Here is a 22770-nt window from a genome sequence, read left to right on the forward strand (position 1 = left end):
TCCTTAAAATCGCCACATCTCCTAATGAAGCTTTGTGCGTCGAAGCCTTGTTATGTCAAATTCAGTCACATATTGTTAAGCACCTAACACAACTATGTGGGAAAATCCCTACTGTGGCATGTTACCATCTATTCAATACCAAAGTACAGCATTCAATTGTTAATGTATTCTACAAACACGAGGTGTGTATGTGATCTCATTAGTACAAGGACTTTGGTGTACAACATCTAATTTTATTATCTACTTTACCAGTTAGGCACTGGAGGGTGTACACAGAAGGCAGAGCCTGTTCAAGGTGTTTACCTATAGCCTAGGAGCCTAAGCGAAAATCTTTGAGCTAAATATCCTGAAGTGAATTTTAGCCTAATTTGTGCTCCTTTCTCCAATAAAGAAAGCACATGTTTTACTTGAATGAATGTGTAATTTTACTTGAAAATAAAGGACTTCATGGCTATACTAAAAATAATATTTGGCAGTTTGTCTACATAACAACCTTGTTAAGGAAAAACCAGGGGTACAAGTGGACTACATGCACTATAATTTCATTAATGTAAAAAAATATTGCCTCACTTTATTAGCAGCATTGACATCTGCTTCTGACTTGATCAACATCTCCACTACTTCAGTATGACCATTATATGCAGCAGTACGTATAGCAGTACGTCGATACTATAGTGACAAAGTAATCAACAGTGACAGTTATTATTTCAGATTGATATAATTTGATGCATCATGGATAACCTGTGCTCATGAGAAGATTCAATGGAAAGACACATATTATAAAGGACTTTATTACCTTTACGAAATTTAATAATTCCATAATAACCATATTGCTAAGGACTTAACACAGTTATACTGTGGGAAAATTCCTACTGTGGCAGTTACCATCTATTCAATGCCAAAGTACAGCATTCAATCGTTAATGTATTCTATGAACTTGAGGTGTGTATGTGACCTCAGTAGTACAAGGACTTCACGTGTACAACATCTAATTTTAGCTTAATTTGTGTTCTTTTCTCCAATAAAGAAAGCACGTGTTTTACTTGAATCAATTGTAATTTTACTGGCAAATAAAGGACTTCATGGGTATACTAAAAATAATATTTGGCAGTTTGTCTACATAACTACCTTGTAAGGAAAAACCAGTTGTACAAGAAGACTATATACAGAATAATTTCATTAATGTAAATAATTATTGCCTCACTTCATTAGCAGCATTGACATCTGCTTCTGACTTACTCAACATCTCCACTACTTGAGAATGGCCATTATATGCAGCTATACGTAGAGCAGTACGTCCATCCTATAGTGACAAAGTAATCAACAGTGACAGTTATTATTTCATATTGATATAATTTGATGCATCATGGATAACCTGTGTACATGAGAAGATTCCATAGAAAGACACATATTATAAAGGACTTTATTACCATTAAGAAATTTAATAATTCCATAATAACTATATTGCTAAGGACTTAACACAGTTATGCTGTGGGAAAATCCCTACTGTGGCATGTTACCATCTATTCAATACCAAAGTACAGCATTCAATCGTTAATGTATTCTACGAACATGAGGTGTGTATGTGACCTCAGTGGTACAAGGACTTTTGGTGTACAACTTCTAATTTTAACTTAATTTGTGTTCTTTTCTCCAATAAAGAAAGCGCGTGTTTTACTTGAATCAATGTGTAATTTTACTGGCAAATAAAGGACTTCATGGCTCTACTAGAAATAATTTTTGGCAGTTTGTCTACACCACAACCTTGTTAAGGAAAAACCAGGGGTACAAGAAGACTATAATACAGAATAAGTTCATTAACTTAAATAATTATTGCCTCACTTGATCAGCAACATTGATATCTGCTTCTGACTTGATCAACATCTCCACTACTTGAGAATGACCATTAGATGCAGCAGCATATAGAGGAGTATGTCCATCCTATAGTTACAAAGTAATCAACAGTGACAGTTATTATTTCACAGTGATATAATATGATACATCATGGATAATCTGTGTACATGAGAAGATTCCATGGAAACACACATATTAAAAAGGAATTTATTACCATTACAAAATTTAATAATTCCACAATAACCATATTGTTAAGGACTTAACACGGTTATGCCGTGGGAAAATGTCTACTGTGGCATGTTACCATCTATTCAACTAGTATTTTATAAATTGCTAATTTAAAAATGAAGTAGGGATATATACAATAAAAAGTAGTGAAACAGGAGATGATTGATGACATTATGGTATAGCTCAGTGGAAAAGTTCCTATTTTGGCATTGAAAAAAAAATTGTTATATCTAATGTGCCAAAGTAGGGATTTCCCCACTGAGCTTAGCTGTAAAACCATCAATCATCTCTTATTTTACTAATTTTTATGGTATAGATACCAACTTCATTTTTAAATTAACAATTTTTAAAAACTGTACTAGTTTGATAAGTTTCTTTGCTGCCAGTTACAATGCAACTTGTGACTGTTCGAATAGAATAGCATACATGACTCCTGGAAGAAGACTGAGTGTGGTCCTGACTAGACATTGGGTGACCTGCAGTTTGAATCCTAGGGTTGGAGGGTGTTTTCCTTACTTTAGCCCCTTTTCTGTTACACCATTTCAACTATAAATGATTAAGTCTAAGTCCTTGAAATTAGGTTAGATACACCTAATGCTGCAGCACATGTTGCTGCCAGACCTTTAGTACTGGTCATTGTACAGTGTTAATATTAATAATAATAATGACTGTTGTATTAGAGTGACTGTTGTATTAGACTATATCTTGAGTCAGCCAAGAGGGGTGCAGCTAGCTAGACCAATAAGGGGTGAGGTCATCTTGTTTACTGTTGAGTAAACAGCTAGATTGTTAAGAGGTGCGGTCCCCATATTCTATCACTATTAGTTCACATAGATCTTTAATTGATGGACGTGATCATGAATCTATCACTAATGGGATCTCAATCGCGAACTTGCAGATATCTAGCTAGTATACCACCAGGACTGAAGTGCTTCTGAAATCCAGCTCTAAAACAATTCTGTGACATCTATATAACTATGTTGCTGAAAAAAGTGTTGATACAGAAAATTAATGCCTCAATGTGGTTTTGTTGGATGAAGTAGAAGACAAGCAGCCTGATTGAAGATTAAAGAAAAGACAAAGCGCAGAGTGCCTACACTCGTCGGAACCTCAAAAGGCACATCCCACCAGTGAGTTTGCTATTGTGGTGTAAAATGGTGGCAATGTGCTGCTTAGTTTGGTCTCTAGCCTTGCAACTGTGGTCAGTGAGGCAGTGAGGTAGCAAGACTAATATTCGAGTTTTGGCAATTTTGAATTTGTGTGATAGTACTGTATAGTAGGGACCACAAAGGAGTAGGTGTGGCCCACAAAATAATATCACCCAAAAACCAGTCTAAATTTTCCCTGACAATGATGAGGCAGTATTAGTATAGCAGCACAGCACAAACATTGTGTGGATCATCATAAAACCGTAAGAATTTGACAAAAGAGGTAACTTTTAATGCTGTTCATATTGTGATATAGTGTCATTTCCATCTACTTCATATTACAGATTTATGGGTGTTTTTAGCTCAGCGTCACGGTGTAACATGCTCAACTATCTTGTGTAGATAAGAAGCCATACTTGTATGAAACTTTCTAAACACATGAAATGTATATGTCTACTATTATATGATATGAAATTTCCCATATCTATGATTATATTTCTGCTTACCAAAATGAGCTCACACCTCCGGTGAAATTAGAATTTTGTGGCTGTTACAGCTGCTTAAGATGCTATGATAACAATAAACCATTCATCTCAGAGAAAATTGAACCATAACTTAGCTTAAAGAGGAATGTACAGCACTCTCAACACTCTTCATCTATAATTAAAACCCACAATCATATGTACATATTCATTCATCCTTAGCAACGAGACTGAAACGCCTACTGAGCAACTGTTGCGGTGCGAAGCATAATTAAGTAATTAATTAATGGCTTAATATACTTGTTATAACACCAGTTAGGCTAGTATTAACTTCACAAATCAGCCCATGCCAGTTCGTAGCAAGCTCACCACTTTGCAACGTTTGAATAGCAGCATACGTACACGTAGTAGCCATATAGCTTCCAATATCATGCTACAGCTAGAAGTATAACTATAGTTAGTCTTTTAATGTAGGTGTGTCTGTCTCATTTCACCTTTTGTTAGCTAGACCCCTGGCCTTAATCTTAGGCTTAGATTCTGCTTTGTATAGCTCACCAGTACCTAAGGTATACATAGTAAATATATACAATAGTATAATTTATCCATGCAGCATTATCTCAGTCATTTATAATAATAATACACATTGCAGAGAAATAATGCAGCAAGCAGATTTTCCAGTGGCAGGAAAGCAGCCCACTGTAGATGAGCAGATAGACTGGTCACTATGTTTCATATGTCAGTGTTATAAACTTCGTGAAGAACTGGTGTGTCCTGCTGATTCTAAGAGAAAAAATATTTGAGCTGGATACTTAACAGCTGCAATAGACTTAATGAACTTTTATAATTATGGTGGTGTGTTACCTGATTCACTAAGACTGAGAATAGAGAGGCTTAAAGATGGCAGTGGAATTGAAACTACTTTAATAAACCATAAAGCAAGATGGCACAAGTCATGCAGGGACAACTACAATAACACTAAAATAAACAGAGTTAAGAGGCGCTCTCTATCCTCTAGTAATGATTCCATCCCTGTCCCAGTAGCAATACGAACAAGATCCAATGAATTAGATCAAAAAGGTAGTAAGGACAGCTGTTTCTTGTGCAATGAAGGGGCTTCAGTTGGTGAGTTACATCATGCACATACTCTTACATTGGATACCAGGGTCCGTTCTTCAGCTGAGCTTTTGAGTGATCATAGCTTACTAAGGAAGCTTAGTGAGGGTGATATGGTTGCATTAGAAGCAAAATACCATGCTAAATGTCTAGCAAACCTGTATAACAGGCTACATGGTGCTATGAAATGTGAACCTCAAGTTGATTACTCAGTCATTGTACTTGAAAGCATAGCCCTGTCAGAAGTCAAAACACATTTAGAAGACGCTAGACTGGAAATAATTGCAAATTTGGAAACTCCCATCTTCAAACTATCTGATATCACAAAAGTATACCATGAAAAACTGCAACAACTTGGTGTACACATTAACGCAAGAATTCACTCCACTAGGCTGAAAGAAAAATTGATGGCACATACCGTATAGCCGGTTATTTTCGAAACAGAAACTTTCGCACAAGAAGCAAAATCTGAATTTCAAAGGATTTTAATTTCGAAGAGTGCATATTTTGAACTCCGGATGGATTTCAAATAAACGGAAATTTGTGTCACAAAATATGAAGATGCGTGAATGTTTGCCAAAATCTGACTTACTGATGGAATAATCTCATCTCTGTGTACTGGAGAGAAGACTGAGGGAGTCTCGAATGGAGTAAATTCACTGGCTCAATCGTAGCTTGCTATCTACCATACTGATTCATGTGATTCTAGAGCAGATGGCATCAATTCCCATTTGGATCACCTGTTTTCTGGTTATTGGTACAGTAATGATACAGTTTACCCATTATTATCAGTAATACTGAGCTAAAACTCAAGGAATACGCAAGCGAATCACCAAAAGTTGGATCACTGCTTTCACTTGTGGGAATTTATTTTCGAGGAACAACCGGACGTGGGAATTTATTTTCAAAGAGAAGGGCCTCTTCAAAATATCCGAAAATAAAAACCTTTCGAAAATTACCAGCTATACAGTATACAGAACATAAAAAAGGAAAAGATATTTTGTTGATTTTCAATGAAGATATAGGCTCCACTTTGTTGTTTTCAGATGACCTGTCTGATGGAAAAGCTCTTTGCTTGATTCAAGCAGCCAAAATTATTCGAGATGATATACTTGGTAGTGAGGGTAAGATAGTGTTTGATGGAAAATTTTATGAAGGATGTAAAAGCGATTCTGTTCCATGCACTTTAGTGGCTTTAGTGAGAATGATTTTTTACATGGACCAACAGTCAATGATGCAGAAGTAGATGCATGTCAGGCAGCACTTTCAATTTCACAGTTAATCAAATTTAACATCAAAAAGGATACTCCCAGAGTAGCGTCATCTGTGACACATCATACAACTGAAAGAGAAACTCCTCTTCCAATATACATCAGTCTGCTGATTCATAGCTGCACTAGAAACAAGACCATTATAGACAAACTGTATCAGTTGGGAATCTGTGTTTCATATGACCGATTCTTACGACTGTCATCTGACTTAGTAAATGCTGTCTGTCAGTGCTACACTGAAAAGCAGGTAGTTTGTCCTCCAGAGCTAAAGGAAAGGCTGTTTACAACTGCAACTGTGGATAATATAGACTACAATCCTAGCTCTACAACAGCATCTGGCTCATTTCATGGAACAGGAATTTCACTTTTTCAGCACCAATGTAATGAAGATGGAAATCATGTTTTGAATGAATTAGGAAATTAAACTTTGTGAAACGTTCTCAAAAGTCCATAGATCCCCTTCCTACATTTTACACAACTGTTCCACCAATTTCACATGGTAGTAGTAGCATAGTAGTACCAGAAGGTGTGAAACAAGCATCCATTCAGAATGAATTTACATAAGTGCAAAACCAAGAAATTGAGTGGCTAGATCATGTAAGAACACAAAGCCTATGCAGCACAGGATCAGACGAGTCAATATCATGGTCGGCCTATCATGCTGAGAAGATTAGTCATGGCACTAAGCAATTTTCCAGCACACTGCTCCCTCTTTTTGAAGATTCTGCACACTTACTTGCAATGGTGAGACATTCAATGAAAATTGTGCAGAATGCTATGAAATTTATCAACTCTGATCAAATTCCTGTATTAACTTGTGATCAGTCATTGTTTGCAATGGCAAAGGAAATACAGTGGACATGGCCAGTAGAATTAGGTGAAAACTATTTTGTTGTGATGTTAGGAGGACTGCATATTGAAATAACTGCCTTTAAAACATTGGGTTCATGGCTAAATGGAAGTGGGTGGGTTGATGCACTCACCCAGTCAATGGTAGCAAAAGCTGGAACAACAGATTCTTACTTGCACTGTAGTCATTTAACACGTGCAAGATATGCCCACCAAGTGACTTCTGTTGCCTTGCACATGTTGCAAAGGATGCATTTGAGAAGTACACATCCACAGTAGCCAGTCAGAATGATCACCACTTAGGTTTCTCTGAATGGTGTGATAAGCAATCACAGCAACACCCACAATTTCTATATTGGTCACTCACCCTTCAGCTAGAAATTATCGTTGTGTTGTTTACAAGATCAGTGAGGGAGTCTAATTTTCAACTCTATCTAGAAGCTTTGATTAAACTAATTCCATAGTTCTTTGCTCTTGATCACACGCACTATGCCAGGTGGGCATCAGTACATATTAGGGACATGTTAGAATTGTCAACACAACACTCTGCTGTGTACGACCAGTTCATGAAAGGAAATTTTACTCTGAAGAAAACAACAAGTAAATTTTCAACTATGGCAATAGATCACGCTCATGAGCAGAACAACGAAATGGTGAAAGGAGATAGAGGAGCTGTTGGACTCATGCAAACCCAAGCTGCATTACGCCAGTGGATGGTTGGTGGACCACAAATAGCTAGATTAATTGATGAGTTTGAGCTAGATACAGAAAACATTGCCACAATGAGGACAAATAAAACTACTCACCATGACCAATCAAGCTCTTCACAAACTAGATTCAAGCAACGTGTTACAGATTTGTATGAGTATATTAAAGAAATTGGAAATCTGTTTGAAGAAGAGATGCAAGATCTCCTCACACTTGTAACTAAGGATATTGTAAATCCCCTTGCTGTAGATAGTGTGAGAAATATTTTGAAACAAGGAGAGTTGCAATACAAAACATTTGTAAGTGAAAGGTTAGTGAATAGAACAAAGCCACTGGACGCAACAATCTCCCAAAACCAATTTCCACTCTTCAAGGATAAGACTTGCAAAACAGCCAGCAAGGGAATGTTGAAGTTGCGAGCAGCTAGAAATGACTGCAAATTGTTTTCCAAGTTTTACATTGGTTGCCAAAACCGTGATGGAAATCTTGAAGACTTTTTGCCCATGAAAATCAACCTTGTCCCCCATCTCTCTCTAATGATGGACAGTTAAGAGCTGAGGTAAAGTCTGGCATATTGAATTGTATTGAAGAATGTGCAAGTTTTCAGTTGATCCATCCTGAAGTGACAGTACTTGTTTGTGATGGGCCTGTAATAGTGCAAATGTTGAAACCAGGCACTGCCAAAACTTTCATGCAGTACCACCAAGAAATGATTCTCCCATATGTACATCAGCAGTTGCACTTTGTGCAAAGGCTAGATATAATCTGGGATGACTATACCAGTAACAGTCTGAAGAATTGCACAAGAGAAAGAAGAGGGAAAGGATCAAGGAAATGCATTTTGCCTAAAACACCCATTCCAACTAACTGGCAAAATTTTCTACAAAATGACATCAACAAGAAAGAGCTCTTTGCATTCTTAGCTATTGAATTCGTTCAAAATCCACTACCAAACAAAACTATTGTTACTGCACACGAGCAAAATATACTGTCACTTCTACCAATAAACAACAGAAACTTACAACCTTGCAACCATGAGGAAGCAGATACAAGAATTTTTGTACATGTCCTAGATGCAATAAAACAAGGACATTCCAAAATAATGATTTGCACCTTGGAAACTGATGTATTAATTCTTGCAATTGCTGACATTTCAGTTTTTGCACAGTATTATAGCAATATTTCTGTTGAATTGTGGATTGCTTTTGGTGTTGGTAAATCTATTCGGTACATTGCAACTCACCACCTGGCAGCTAGATTGGAGCAACATAGCTCAATCCTTCCAATTTTTCATGCCCTAACAGGATGTGACACAGTGTCATTTTTTCAAGGAAAGGGGAAAAAGAGTGCTTGGGAAGTATGGTGTTCTTTTCCACCACTCACTGACACTTTGGTACAATTGTCAAAGTTCCCAGGAATCATCCCAGAGTGCAGTCTTAAAGTAACTGAACATTTTGTTGTGCTACTCTATGACAGGACTAGCAGTCTCACAAGTGTGAATGATACAAGATTGCACCTCTTTACCAAAAAAGGATAGAGTTTAGAGGGACTACCACCAACAAATGCAGCTCTACTGCAACATATACGTAGAGCAGTATTCCAAGGATGTAATGTTTGGGGAAATATAGGAGTTGCCATGCAAGAACTGCCTTCTCCTGAACAGTGGGGGTGAAAACTTGAGGATTAAACTTTTCATCCAGTGTGGACTACATTACCAGAAGCAGCAAAATTTTGCTATGAACTGATTCGTTGTGGATGTAAAACCAACTGTAGAGGACGCTGCAAGTGTGTTCAAGCTTCTTTGCAGTGTACGGCTTTGTGTTCCTGCAATGGTGAATGTAACAGAGATTAACTGTACTTGCTACAATAACATACATGCGTATACGTATATTTGTGACCTAATTTTAGAAAACCATCGATATCCGCACAATTTTCAAAATGCATTTTATTTGTTATTTATTTTCTACAGGGACAGAGGGATGGACTAGCCAAGTTTCAGCTTCCTAAGTTAAGGAGCGTTGGAAATACAGCACTAGACAGCTGGACGAGCAAATAATTTGATATGTACAGAGGCTATCAAGAAAATAATCTACAGGCACTTACATAAACCATCATAACTTACTGATACAACGACGTACGGAATTGAATCTTGGCTCATTGTGTTCGCCATGAATTTGTGCATCCACCAAGGTATAGTTTTTTCCCCAGGCATGTTTCTTTGTTTGAGAAGGAAGGCAAATTCACTGAAAAACGATTGTCAGTAAATTCTTTCGTCACCGCAACGTAAACAAACGTCTGTAACTTTGGAATCGTCTCATGTAGGGAGATGCAATAAAGATTTTTGTACTCCCTATGGACAGGCAAACATGATGATGCCCAGGATTTATTCATTGGCGACTTAATTCGCCCACCAGTGGGGCGATAAAAACTTGCATAATTTTTTTCTGGAGCTTGCCCTTTTTACCCATAGTTTTTAAATACGTTTTATTACAAAAGTACTCTTGTGCGTATATCGACGGTTTTCCAAAATTCGGTCACATTTAATACTCCAAAAGAGTCATAATTATAATATTATGGAAAGCATATTATAATTATTTAATCTAATGCATGGCTAAGTTAAACTGTTTGCACAAGTAGGTAGTAGGTGCACTTATTGAATTTGGTCCTACATGTACAGTAGCTAATCTTTTAAAGGTAGTTATCAATATAGAAACTTGCAACTAGTGTAATTTCGTTATAGTTTTATCCATTCATTTGAAATTTGGAGGGAATGTTCTTTGAAATGAAAAGTACATATGATTCAAATTTCATGTTACCATAGTAACCTGGTTAAATTCAAACACACAAAATGTGAACAATAGGATAAAAATCATGCTGTAATTTAATTGTATAGACTATTTCAGCTTGGCACTATATCACAAAAGAATCAGAATTAAATTTTGTACAAGTGTACCAAATTCCATGCTTTTATGACAATGTGCACAATGTTAGCATTTTTTGGGGCTACGCCGCTATACTATATTGTTTAAGTAAAACTAAGCTCAAACAAGCTGTCAGATTGAACCGAAATGCTTCCAACAAGTTGCTACGGAATTTAAAAAATTATTTTTAAACACAATTTTCTACTGACTGTCTGACTGACTGATGCCTTCAGACAAGTGTAACCTGATAATGGCTCAGGCTACAGGCTTGATATTTCACTGTTCGACATCGCATCAGCCCAAAAGGTGCCTTTTGGCATACTGCAGTACGTATAATGCTTTCTTCATGGACTTACCAGTGTTCTCCTATGTGTTCCATTCATCTTTGCTGACAAGAAAAGTGTCAATTTGGCGATAGCACATGATAGCTTCCTTTCATTACGGAAATCATCCATACTTACATAGTGGCTGTTTTGGTTGCAGAGGTGCTTTTCAAACAGTTCTTGATTCATACTGCTGTATAACAGATTGAACACAGCCAACAACAAAGCGTAATGAATACTTCACTTTTCAGATGATAGTTGATATAACTGGGGCATGTAGCCATATGTGACCTAATTTTAAAAACCCTCAATATTCGCACAAGTTTCAAAGTGCATTTTATTTGTTCTTTGTTTTCTACAGGGACAGAGGAATGGACCAGCTAAGTTTCAGCTTCATAAGTTAAACATTGTTGGAAACACAGCACTAGACCACCGGACGAGCAGATAAATTTATATGTACAGAAGATATCAAGAAAAGAATCTACAGGTGCTTACATAAACCATCATAACTTACTGATACAATGGCATACGGAATTGAATCTTCACTCATTGTGTTCGCCATGAATTTGTGCATCCACCAAGATATAGTTTTCCCCCCAAGAATGCTTTTGTGTTCGAGAAGGAAGGCAAATTCACTAAAAAACGATCGTCGGTAAATTCTTTCGTCACTGCAACATAAACGAATGTCTGTAACTTTGAAATCCTTTCGTGTATGGAGATGAAACAAAGATTTTCATACTCCATATGAACACAATGATTCCCAGGACTTATCCATTGGAGGCTGAAGTCGCTCACCAGTGAAGCGATAAAAACTTGTATAAATTTTTTTCTGCAGCTCACTGCGTATTTTACCCATAAAGTTTTATTACACAAGTACTATTGTCCGTATATCGATGGTTTTCCAAAATTTAGTCACATATTTCTTTCGGTATGCATGGATTACAGAGGTGCTTTTCAAACAGTTCTAGATCTGAAATGCTGTGTGACGGGTTGAACATAGCTGACAATGAAGCGTTTAAAGGGTCATTCCATGTCAAATCACAGAGGAATTGTAGGACCACCTCTCAGATTTTGATGAACCTTGGTGTGTTTGTAGTACCTATGATGCTCATCACCCATACTGATTTTTAGCCTCATACACTACATGGTTTCTGATTTATGACCATAATATTTTGTAAATTGAATATTTCATGAAACTTGGTTCATCTTGAGTTACAAAATTAACTGTAGTTCACAGCTCTGTTAATATTTTAAGATGAACATTTCAGCAATTAAAGACTGTTAATTGATCTTCCATAAACTATGGGATATCAACTTAATTAAGGCTCCATTAAAAACTTTAATCCTAGATATTTCAAAACTTCAAATTCTTTGATTTTTTTAGTAAATAATAATTTGGTCATGGTCTATTGTAAGCAAAATTTTTGTGGTGGGGCCACAATGGGTTCAAGAGGTATATTTAAATATGTTGTGGTATGTAGTAAAGTTTTATAGTCTATTATTGCTATATGGGAGTGTACACCTCTAATAACCACTCCTGATACCACTCCTAACCACTCCTGAACCACTTCTAACCATGCCACTCCTAACCACTCCTGAACCACTCCTAACCATACCACTCCTGATACCACTTTGTAACAGAGTATAACAGAGTAACAGATTTTATGGTAACCTTATTTTTGTATATTGTAATTAGTCTAATAAAGATCATTGACACCTTGACGTGTAAAATGCACACAATATATAAGCATGCATTGCTCTTAATAATGACCAGTTATTGTTGCCACATGGTACTAGTCATCGTTGTCACACGGCGTAGTCAGCACTACCTGACCGCACTGACTGAAAGCATATACTGGTCTATGACGGCCGGCAGCGGAATTTTTAACCCCAGGCATGAGGCTGTGGTACCATGGCGAATTCAATTAACGGTACCCGACAAGCTAAGTCCACAGTCATAGGATTCGTGTTGTTGTGCGATATTTTGCCAGGGAACAGCCAAGAAACAGAGGAGAATGGAGAGCACTGTATCTGCCCACTGATTCTGCCAGACACCTTCGATGGAGAAGGGGACTTCGACGAGTGGATCAGTTGATTCGAAGATGCGGCAAACCTTAACAAGTGGAGCGATACTGACAAACTACGTTGGCTAAAGGTCAGGCTTAATAGTAAGGCATACGTGGCGTATGGTCGATTACCTCACGTGACAAAACAATCATACTCGACCGCAAGAGAAGCCCTCTATAGCCACTTTGAGCCAGAATTCAAACATGAATTATACAGAGTGGAATTAAAGAAAAGAGTTAAGTTGGACAGTGAGAGCTGGGCTTATTATGGGGATTCACTCTCTCAATTAACCAGCAAGGCATTCCCTACACTTCAGGATAAGACACAGGAACAGATTGCATTAAATTATTATATGAACCAGCTAAAGGACCCGCAGATTTCACTTGCTGTCAAACAGCGGCGACCTGAAGATATACGAGAAGCAGTTAGGAGAGTTTCAATCCTACTTACATGTTATCAGTGAGCCCCTCCCAGACACATCACAGCCCCAGGCAAACAATGATCACCTTGTGGTTACCACCATTGAATCCACACAAACAGCCATGCTGAAAATAATGGAGAAATTAATTGGTAGAGTAGAAGAGTTGGAGGCTAATGCACGACAGAGGTATCATAGACAGCCAGCTTGCTCTGGTCAACAGAGCTGCGATGAAGTTGTATATGAAAAGTGTGGAAAAAATGGACACTATGCTAGGGGCTGTGTCATGAGGAATACATCAAGGAGAACAGACCAAGATATAAGAAAACTAGACAGTGCTAGAATTGAAGAACACGATCTGCAAACTATAGCAATCAATAATGTTTCAAGTTACACTTATCATGCACCATTAACAATTTTCCAGTATCTTTCCTTATTGATACTGGTGCAGGGGTGTGTCTTCTTAAAAGTGAAGTTTGGGAACATGTAAAGTCTGAGGCCAATAAGCTTGAACCAATCATGGCACATCGAATAGTTGGGGTTGATGGTATACCCATTGAGGTGCAAAGCTCAGCAACTATTCAATTAACAATTGCAGGGGTTAAATTTCAGCATAAGTTTATTGTGGCTGACCAAATTACAGCTGATGCAATATTGAGGCTAGACTTTTTGGAAGCAAACAAATGTGTGCAAAACCTTGCTAAGGGAGAATTGTCTATAGATGAGAAGATAGTTGCACTTTCATCACATTCTAGCGTTGGGACAGTGGGGTGTGCTAAGGTTACAATGATGGATACAGTAACTGTTCCTGCTGGCAGTGAACTTGAGATCATGGGCCATGTATATTCAGCTGTACAAGGAACATGGTTGGTGGAAAGCAACGACACCAATACCTTACCTGTCTGTGTAGCTAGAGCATTAGTATCAAACCAGGGTGATACTGTGCCACTGAGGGTTGTGAACACTAGCTTAACACCAGCAATTCTATATAGAAAGAGCAGAATTGCTATCGCTGAACTGATAAATGACTCCAACATTGGTACCACATGTTTTTGTGTAGATTATAGGAAGGTAAATAATATAACAACCAAAGATGCTTACCCACTCCCCAGGGTAGATGGCATGCTGGACACCCTAGCAGGGTCGGTTTGGTTCTCAACATTAGACCTGAAAAGTGGCTATTGGCAGGTTGAGGTAGCACCAAAAGACCATGAAAAAAACTGCATTCTGTTCTCAGGAAGGCCTCTTTGAGTTCAATGTAATGCCCTTTGAGCTTTGTAATGCTCCATTCACTTTTCAGCACCTAATGGATTCTGCACTAGCCGGACTTCAATGGTCATCTTGCCTTGTTTACCTTGATGACATTATTATCATGGGTAGGACATTTGAAGAGCACCTAAAGAACCTACAGAGAGTTCTTGAACGATTGAAACAGGCTGGCCTAAAATTACATCCCCAAAAGTGTCAGTTCTTACAGCACCGTGTCAACTTTCTAGGCCACATTGTGTCATCCACAAGAATAGAACCAGATCCTTCCAAGACACTGAAAGTGAAAGAATGGCCCAAGCCCACTTCAGTTCAGGAAGTACAGCAATTCCTTGGCCTAACAAATTACTATAGACATTTTGTGAAGGATTTTGCTGCTGTTGCAAGACCATTGTACTCATTGACTGAGAAGAAGACCCCTTTTAAGTGGACTGAACAGTGTGAAGATGCATTTGCAACATTGAAGATACATCTTACCTCTGCACCAACATTGGCCCTTCCAGACTGGTCACGGCAGTTCATTGTTGATATGGATACAAGTGACACCGGGATAGGAGCAGTGTTGTCCCAAATACATGCAGATGGAGCTGAACATGTAATCTGCTATGCAAGCCGTACCATCACAAAGTCGGAGAGGAATTGTGCGACCAGGAAAGAGCTCTTAGCAGTGGTGTATTTTCTCCAGCACTTCCGGCAATATCTTCTCAGTGGTCCATTCACCCTCCGAACAGACCATGGGGCTTTGACATGGCTCCAGCAGTTTAAAGAGCCAGAAGGGCAGCTCGCACGATGGCTGGAAAAGTTGCAGGAGTACCATTTTACTATCATTCATTGCCCAGGCCGAAAGCACACTAATGCAGATTCCCTCTCATGCTATCCATGTTGGCAGTGCAGCAGAGAATCCCATCATACAGAACAAATGATCTCAACTATTGCAGCAAGTGAGATTATCTGTGGTTACTCTTCTGAGGATATGCATGACTTCCAACTGAATGACAATTGTGTAGGCCCCATTCTCAGAACAATAGAAGCAAATCAGCAGATTGAACCAGATCTAGCTAAAGGTCAGAACTTGGAAAATTGTCAACTCCTTCAACAGTGGGACCAGCTGATTGTACACAATGGGGTACTGTGGAGGTGCTATATGCACCCAGCAAGTGGAGTTTCTTGGCAACAGCTAGTAGTACCAACCAACCTGCACACTGAAGTGCTACATGAAACTCACCAAGGGGCTTGTGGGGGTAATTTAGGTCAAGATAAGTGTCTTAACAAACTGAAGGAGCGTTTCTACTGGCCTAGCCATTACACAGATGTCTGTAACTGGTGTCAGAAATGCCCCACATGTGCCACACGTAGAGCACCTGCTCCACGACACCATGCAGTCTTGGGACTATTTCAGCTGGATACTCTACCCAGATAATGGCAGATGATTTACTAGGACCACTAACAGAGAGTGAAGAGAGAAATTCCTATATAATGGTGGTTGGAGATTACTTCACTCGATGGATGGAAGCTTTCCCAATTCCCAACCAAGAAGTAGCCACAGTAGCAGAGAAGCTTGTTAATGAGGTATTTATGCGATTTTCCATCCCAGAGAAACTACACTCTGACCAAGGCCGTCAATTTGAATCAAAGCTTATTGTAGAAATTTGTTATTTATTGAACATTGAAAAGACAAGAACCACACTGTACCATCTGCAAAGCGATGGCCTAGTAGAGAGATTTAATAGGACTCTGCTTGATATGCTCTCAACATGTGCCAAGGACCATCCTTTTGAGTGGGAAAATTATATTCGGAAAGTGTGTATGGCATACAATAGCAGTGTACAAGCTTCCACTGGTTATATGACGCTCTATCTGATGTTTGGCAGGCAGGCACGCTTACCACTTGATGTAATGTATGAGACTAGTCCACCTTCCCCTGCAAATGCTAGCCCTGGAGAATATGCTGTAGCACTTCAAAAGCAATTGAGAACTGCTTACAACCTGGTCAGAGAGAAAGCATCTAAGGCACACCTTCGGCAGAACCAGCCATATAACCAGAAAGTTCATGGACAGCCACACAAACTTGATGACTTAGTCTGGCTACACTCTGCAGTCACAAAGAAAGGTCCCAGAAGTAAACTACAGCATCAGTGGACTGGCCCCTTTAAGGTAATCAAGAAGTTGTCAAATGCCACTTATCACATTCAAGACACACTACACAGAAATCAAAGGAAAGTTGTGCACTTTGATCGCTTGAAACCTTGCCCAAAAATATGAGGTTTGATAATACAGCAAGACAGCAGACTTCCCCACAGCTAAACACGCCTACACTTACCTCTGGACATGTGTTTGGTGAAAACCTAGAACTGGTTCCTGATGATGATGATGACGTACAAACCCCAATTGTGAACGCTCCTTCATCTGAAAACAATGGAAGACCAGAAGTAGTTACTACTCTGACACCACCATGCCAGTATCCTTATAGAACATGACATCCACCTATATGTTACGATGATTATCTACAACACTAGTTCCTGGACTGTGGGCAGTCCACTTGAAAGAGGGGGATAGTGTAACAGAGTATAACAGAGTAACAGATTTTATGGTAACCTTATTTTTGTATATTGTAATTAGTCCTATAAAGATCATTGACATCTTGACATGTAAAATGTACACAATATATAAACATGCATTGTTCTTAATAATGACCAGTTATTGTTGCCACATGGTACTAGTCATCGTTGTCACAACTCCTAACCACTCCAGGCCGCACGACACACTACCGTGTGCCTTGATATCATGGTTTCTTTGTAGCTGAACTCTCTACAAGGTAATTTCTTCTAGCTGATCTCTCTACAGGATGACTTTTTTTTAGCTGATCTCTCTACAAGGTGAATTGTTTCTAGCTGAATTCTCTACAGGGTGATCTGTTCATAGCTGAACTCTCTACAGGGTGATTTGTTTGCAGCTGAGCTCTCTACGTGGTGGTTTCTTTGTAACTAAACTCTCTACAAGGTGACTCCTTCTAGCTTATCCTTCTACAGGGTGGTTTTTTGTAGCTGAACTATCTGCAGGGTAATTTGTTTGTACCTGACTTTGATTATGATTTCTGAAAACACAGTTATAAACTGATTTACAAATCACATCGGTAAGAGTGAGTCATAACGAACTCTCTACAAGGTGATATCTTTTAGCTGGTCTCTCTACTGGATGGTTGTTTCTAGCTGATCTCTCTACAGGGTGACTTGTTTCTAGCTGAACACTCTACAGTATGATCTGTTAAGTTTGTATCTGAGCTCTCTTTTGTTTCTAGCTGATCTCTCTATAGAGTTATAACTTGTTTGTATAGCTGAACTCTTTACAGGATGGTTTTGTGATTAGTTGCTGAACTCTCTACAAGGTGTCTTGTTTGTACTACTGTATAGAGTGACTTGTTTGTAGTTGAACTCTCAACAGAGTAACTTACATGTAGCTGAACATTGTATAAAGTAACTTGTTTCAAGAGTTCATAATATATATATATATTTAGGAGAGTATCCAACGCTTGTATTACCCCTTCAAAACACACTGTGTAATAATTGTGTAACATATCCGAATATTTTAGTACAATTTCAGTAAACTCCAACACATGGCTTTGCCATGAAAGACTTGTTGATAGGCGTTGATATACCATAGGGAAGACCTGCAAGCACTTCAAGGCCCTTTTAGCTCTTGAAGCAAGTTAACACCTTTGGTGATGATGACTACTGCATAAAATTATAACGCAGTACGTTTTGAAGGGGCAATACAGCATTGGATACTCTCCTAAATATATATATTATGTACTCTTGCTTGTTTGTAACTGATCTCTATAGGGTAGCTAACTTGTTGATATAGATGAACTCTCTACTGGGTAGTTTCTTTGTAGCTGAACTCTCTACACAGTGACTTGTTTGTAGATGAATTCTCTACAGAGTGACTTGTTGTAGTTGAACTCTCTACAGGGTGACTTGTTTATAGCTGAACTCTCTTCAGTGTGACTTGTAATGTTCTGAATCTCTACAGCAATATAATTATTTGTAACTGAGCTCTATACAGGTGACTTGCTTGTAGCTGAATTGTCTATACGATCAACTGTTTTTAGCCCAACTCCCTAAGGAATAACTTGCAATGCAATATAATTCTATAATGGAGTAAGTTATAAATGTAGCTGAATGCTCTATTAGGGAGACTGTTCTATTAGAGTATCTCGATCTCACATTTGCTACATGTAGTTGCCTTTCAAATCACAATTCAGTAGTTTGTTATTCAATTCTTCTGTACTACTGCAAGGACTTTCTATGATGATTATTCCAGCTACACATCGATTTTCAGCTCATTTGTCTAAGCGGTTTTCCTAGTAGGCATGAAAACTAATAGTTTTTTATTCATAAAAATCGATTGCACAATTGTGACACAGGTTGAATTTTGTGTCATATCTTGATGGCTTTTATCTGAATTCCTTTCAAACCACAAAAAGGCACTCCTACAATATTTACTCCATTTACATAGCAATTTTCAATGCATTCCTTCAAGGGGTTTACCCTGTGGTCGTGACAGACCTTCCACCTTATTTTACGAAAATAATCGGTAATAACTCAGTGAATGTTTATCGGATTCCTACCAAACTTGGCACTGAGATTCGCCATAATGAGCCCTTTAATTATACCAAGTTACAGTTTGATTGGAGTACGCATTTGCATTTTATGGCAGATTTTGTAAAGTGTGCGAAAAGAAGAAGTAAAACTAAAATAAAACTGTTCTCAGGGGCGGATCTAGAATTTATAAAAGGGGGGGGGAGTAATATGCAATGCATGCTGGAGCTAGGGGGTCTGGGGCATGCACCCTCCTCAGGAAATTTTTGAAAATTAGATGCTAAAATACTGCAATTTGGAGACATTTCTACATAAAATGCATATTTCTGCCTGTAGATATTTTACATACTGCCTTTAGATACTGTATATATATATATATATATATATATATGGCTCTGCAGTATTTGCTAAAGGAAAGGTTTGGGTAGGTTCAGACAACCAAGCACATGATGTACCCTCTCACAATTGCATGCATGATAGAATGATAATGTTGAAACTGGAAAATTTTGAAATTTGAGATTGAATCTGAGAGCATTTTCAATGGAAATTGTGTAAACATACCGGTACCGGTAATAACTACACAAGTACATGAACAAGCCTTTTAAACAGACCAATGCAGTTAATTGTATGTATAGGCGCAGGCAGATTTGGCATAACAGAACCAACTTTTATGCTTACACTGAATGTTCTATTAAAGACATTAGGTGACCTGCAGTTTGATTCCTGGGGTTGGAGGGATTCTTTTCCTTACTTTGGCCCCTTTTCTGTTACACCTTTCCAGCTATAAGTCATTAAGTCTATAAGTCCTTGAAATTAGGTTAGGTAATCCTAAGGCTGCAGCACATGTTGCTGTAGACCTTCAGTGCTGGTCACTGTAAAGTGTTAATAATAAATACTTTAGGGTTAATGAAGAAAATCCATCCCCCTGGAGGTACACTGAGTGTGGCCCCGACTAGACATTGGGTGACCTGCAGTTCGAATCCTGGGGTTGGAGGGATTTTTTTTTACTTACTTTGGTCCCTTTTCTGTTACACCTTTCCAGCTATAAGTCATTAAGTGTATAAGTCCTTGAAATTAGGTTAGGTAATCCTAAGGCTACAGCACATGTTGCTGTAGACCTTCAGTGCTGGTCACTGTAAAGTGTTAATAATGATAAAGTAGTTAGGTGACTGTTCTATTAGAGTATCTCGATCGTGTACACCTCCAATGCTGCTTCGGGTCTTCATTGCATAATTTTTAGCATAAATCCACTAATAATGACTTGGAAAGATGTTTATAAGGTGGGTTTATGAGTATTTGTAGTATTAGTGATCATATAATTATGCTAAGACAAAATTTCATTATAATCCTCAGCATATTGATCAAGTAAAGCCTAAAAGTGAAGGGGGGGCTTCACCCCCCATAGCCCACCCCCTAGATCCGCCCCTGGTTCTATACCATATGCATATTTTGTACCATATGAGACCAGATTTAGCAAAATCAACCATATGGGTGCAAAAGGCAAAAGTGAGATAACATCAGCATGAAGTTGCTGCACTATCAGGCTAACAATTTCCATATCAAACTAGCCTTCAACTTGTCGGGTCTGCTTTTGGTGGACCATTCTCTGGCGGCCTGTATAACCATTCCAGATGTCAGTACAGGTCTGTGAACAACAGGGAAGTGCTTTGGGGAGTTCATGCACTCTGGACAGATAAGCAGGGAGCTGAATGTGTGATGTATGTCTGTTTTGTGAGATTTCAGTCTATTCCCTACCTCTGACAGACTGTTTTGTGGCCTGGTGCCTTCATTTACCATTCTCATCCATTTTGTAGTCTATATCTTGCCCGCCCCACCACCCCCCACCTCCACCCCTTTATGAGGACTCGTGATACAGCAAAACTGCATGGTGAAAAAACCTATCTAAAATGGTGGGAAACTCTACAGGGAACCTTGGCCACTAGCTGCTCTTTAAAGTTGTGAATCGCTCAATTTTTGCTGAAAAATCCAAACATGTAGCTGCCAAGGCTGATGAGTAACAAAGCTTTAAATTAGTAAAATACGTTTTTCTCTGAATCAACAATGCACCCATAAGGGTGATTTTCCGAAATCCAGTCACATATGTGTATGGTATACATACTGTATACGTATACGCATATACGCGTACAGTACAACCATATGCATATGGTACAGCAATCTGTACCACATGAGTATAGCTAACCTGCCTGGTACGTATGCGTATAATATCAAGCAGAAGGTTTTGCACTGCCATACCTACTGACTAAGCCCGATGGTACTCTGCTTTCATTTTCTTTCGAGGAGGAGGGAGGGGGAAGGGGCTAGTCTTGCTTAGCAGTTTCTGTTCAGTGAAGATCGAGATACTCTAATAGAGCAATCATATTTTGATCTGATTAGTTATTTGATCTATTCTCTAGGGCTGGGATGTATTTTGCTTTACTGCGATTAAGATATAATTTGCTTTACTGCATGATGCATAGCTACCTATTTAAAATAAAAGAATATTGATGGCATGATAAAAATGAGGAAACTGACATATTGTTTTGCTAGGACAATATTATTATTAGTGTAAAAAAATTTTCGAAAATTTAAATATGGGAATAGAGATCACTGAAAAAAGTAAAGCAACAAGGGTCAAACAAGCCAGCATGTTAAACACACAGAGATCTCTATTTGGACTCAATGGATGTGGTATATAGCTAGAGACTAAGAAAAAATGGTAGTTTTAAGTAAATAGGGGCAGATAAGTACTGAAAATAATCAGTAATCACTGAGAATGCTTCTGTATAAATGTTTATTTGAGTCCAAATAAAGATCTCTGTGTGTTTAACATGCTGGCTTGTTTGACCCTTGTTTCTTTGCTTTTTTCAGTGATCTCTATTCCCATGTTTTAATTTTTGAAAATTATTTTTACACTAGTTTGTTTACTTATTATAAATTCATTTATGGCTAGCTAACATTACAATAAGAGGTGCTGGTGGTGCTTGATATTACATAGACTAAACATGTATATCAAGTTAGTCAACACATACAGTAGCTATTAAGTAGTCAGCTAAATTAGAGTTAGCAAACATGTTTCCATACTATTGAATGTACTTTGTACCATACAGCTTTGACATATTCAACTATAGGCAGTGTATAGCATGTTGTGGTTAGCAATAGTGTGGCTTCAGATTTGTGCAGCTACATGATCACAATTAAGTCAAAGGTAGATATAAGGTTTCCAAATGAACTTGTTAACATAAATAGATTGGATACTTATTAACAAAATTAACACATTTATTACCCTTGCAGAAACTACGTCAAAAGATCAATGGCTAAGTGAACCTACAAGAAGCAAAACTGCTTGAGAATGGGTGGTATCATTGTAACATGCATTTAAGAATAGGTCATGGACATGAAGAAAGACATAGGAAGGAAAGTTATGTAGTTTTTATTCCCAAAAAGTACTTACATTTTGCTCTAGCCCTGTGAGGAAAAAATAATAATTACATAACCAAGTAATAATAATAAGTGACATCATAGCG

At 38.2% G+C, this 22770-nt stretch overlaps 1 protein-coding gene across 1 annotated transcript in view; it reads right to left on the bottom strand.

Annotated features, from left to right (window-relative positions):
* The window catches only part of LOC136253605 (ankyrin-1-like), a 312474-nt gene that overhangs the window by 237746 nt on the left and 51958 nt on the right, over nucleotides 1-22770 (bottom strand). Inside the window, exons 6-8 of the mRNA XM_066046271.1 lie at nucleotides 1843-1941; nucleotides 1205-1303; nucleotides 571-669 (exon numbers count right to left, since the gene is read on the bottom strand). Of these exons, the coding sequence (XP_065902343.1) occupies nucleotides 571-669; nucleotides 1205-1303; nucleotides 1843-1941 (297 nt within the window). The remainder of the gene's footprint in view (nucleotides 1-570; nucleotides 670-1204; nucleotides 1304-1842; nucleotides 1942-22770) is intronic.

This window comes from Dysidea avara, chromosome 4 (genome assembly GCF_963678975.1).
Source record: "Dysidea avara chromosome 4, odDysAvar1.4, whole genome shotgun sequence".
In the NCBI taxonomy this organism is placed as follows: Eukaryota; Metazoa; Porifera; class Demospongiae; order Dictyoceratida; family Dysideidae; genus Dysidea; species Dysidea avara.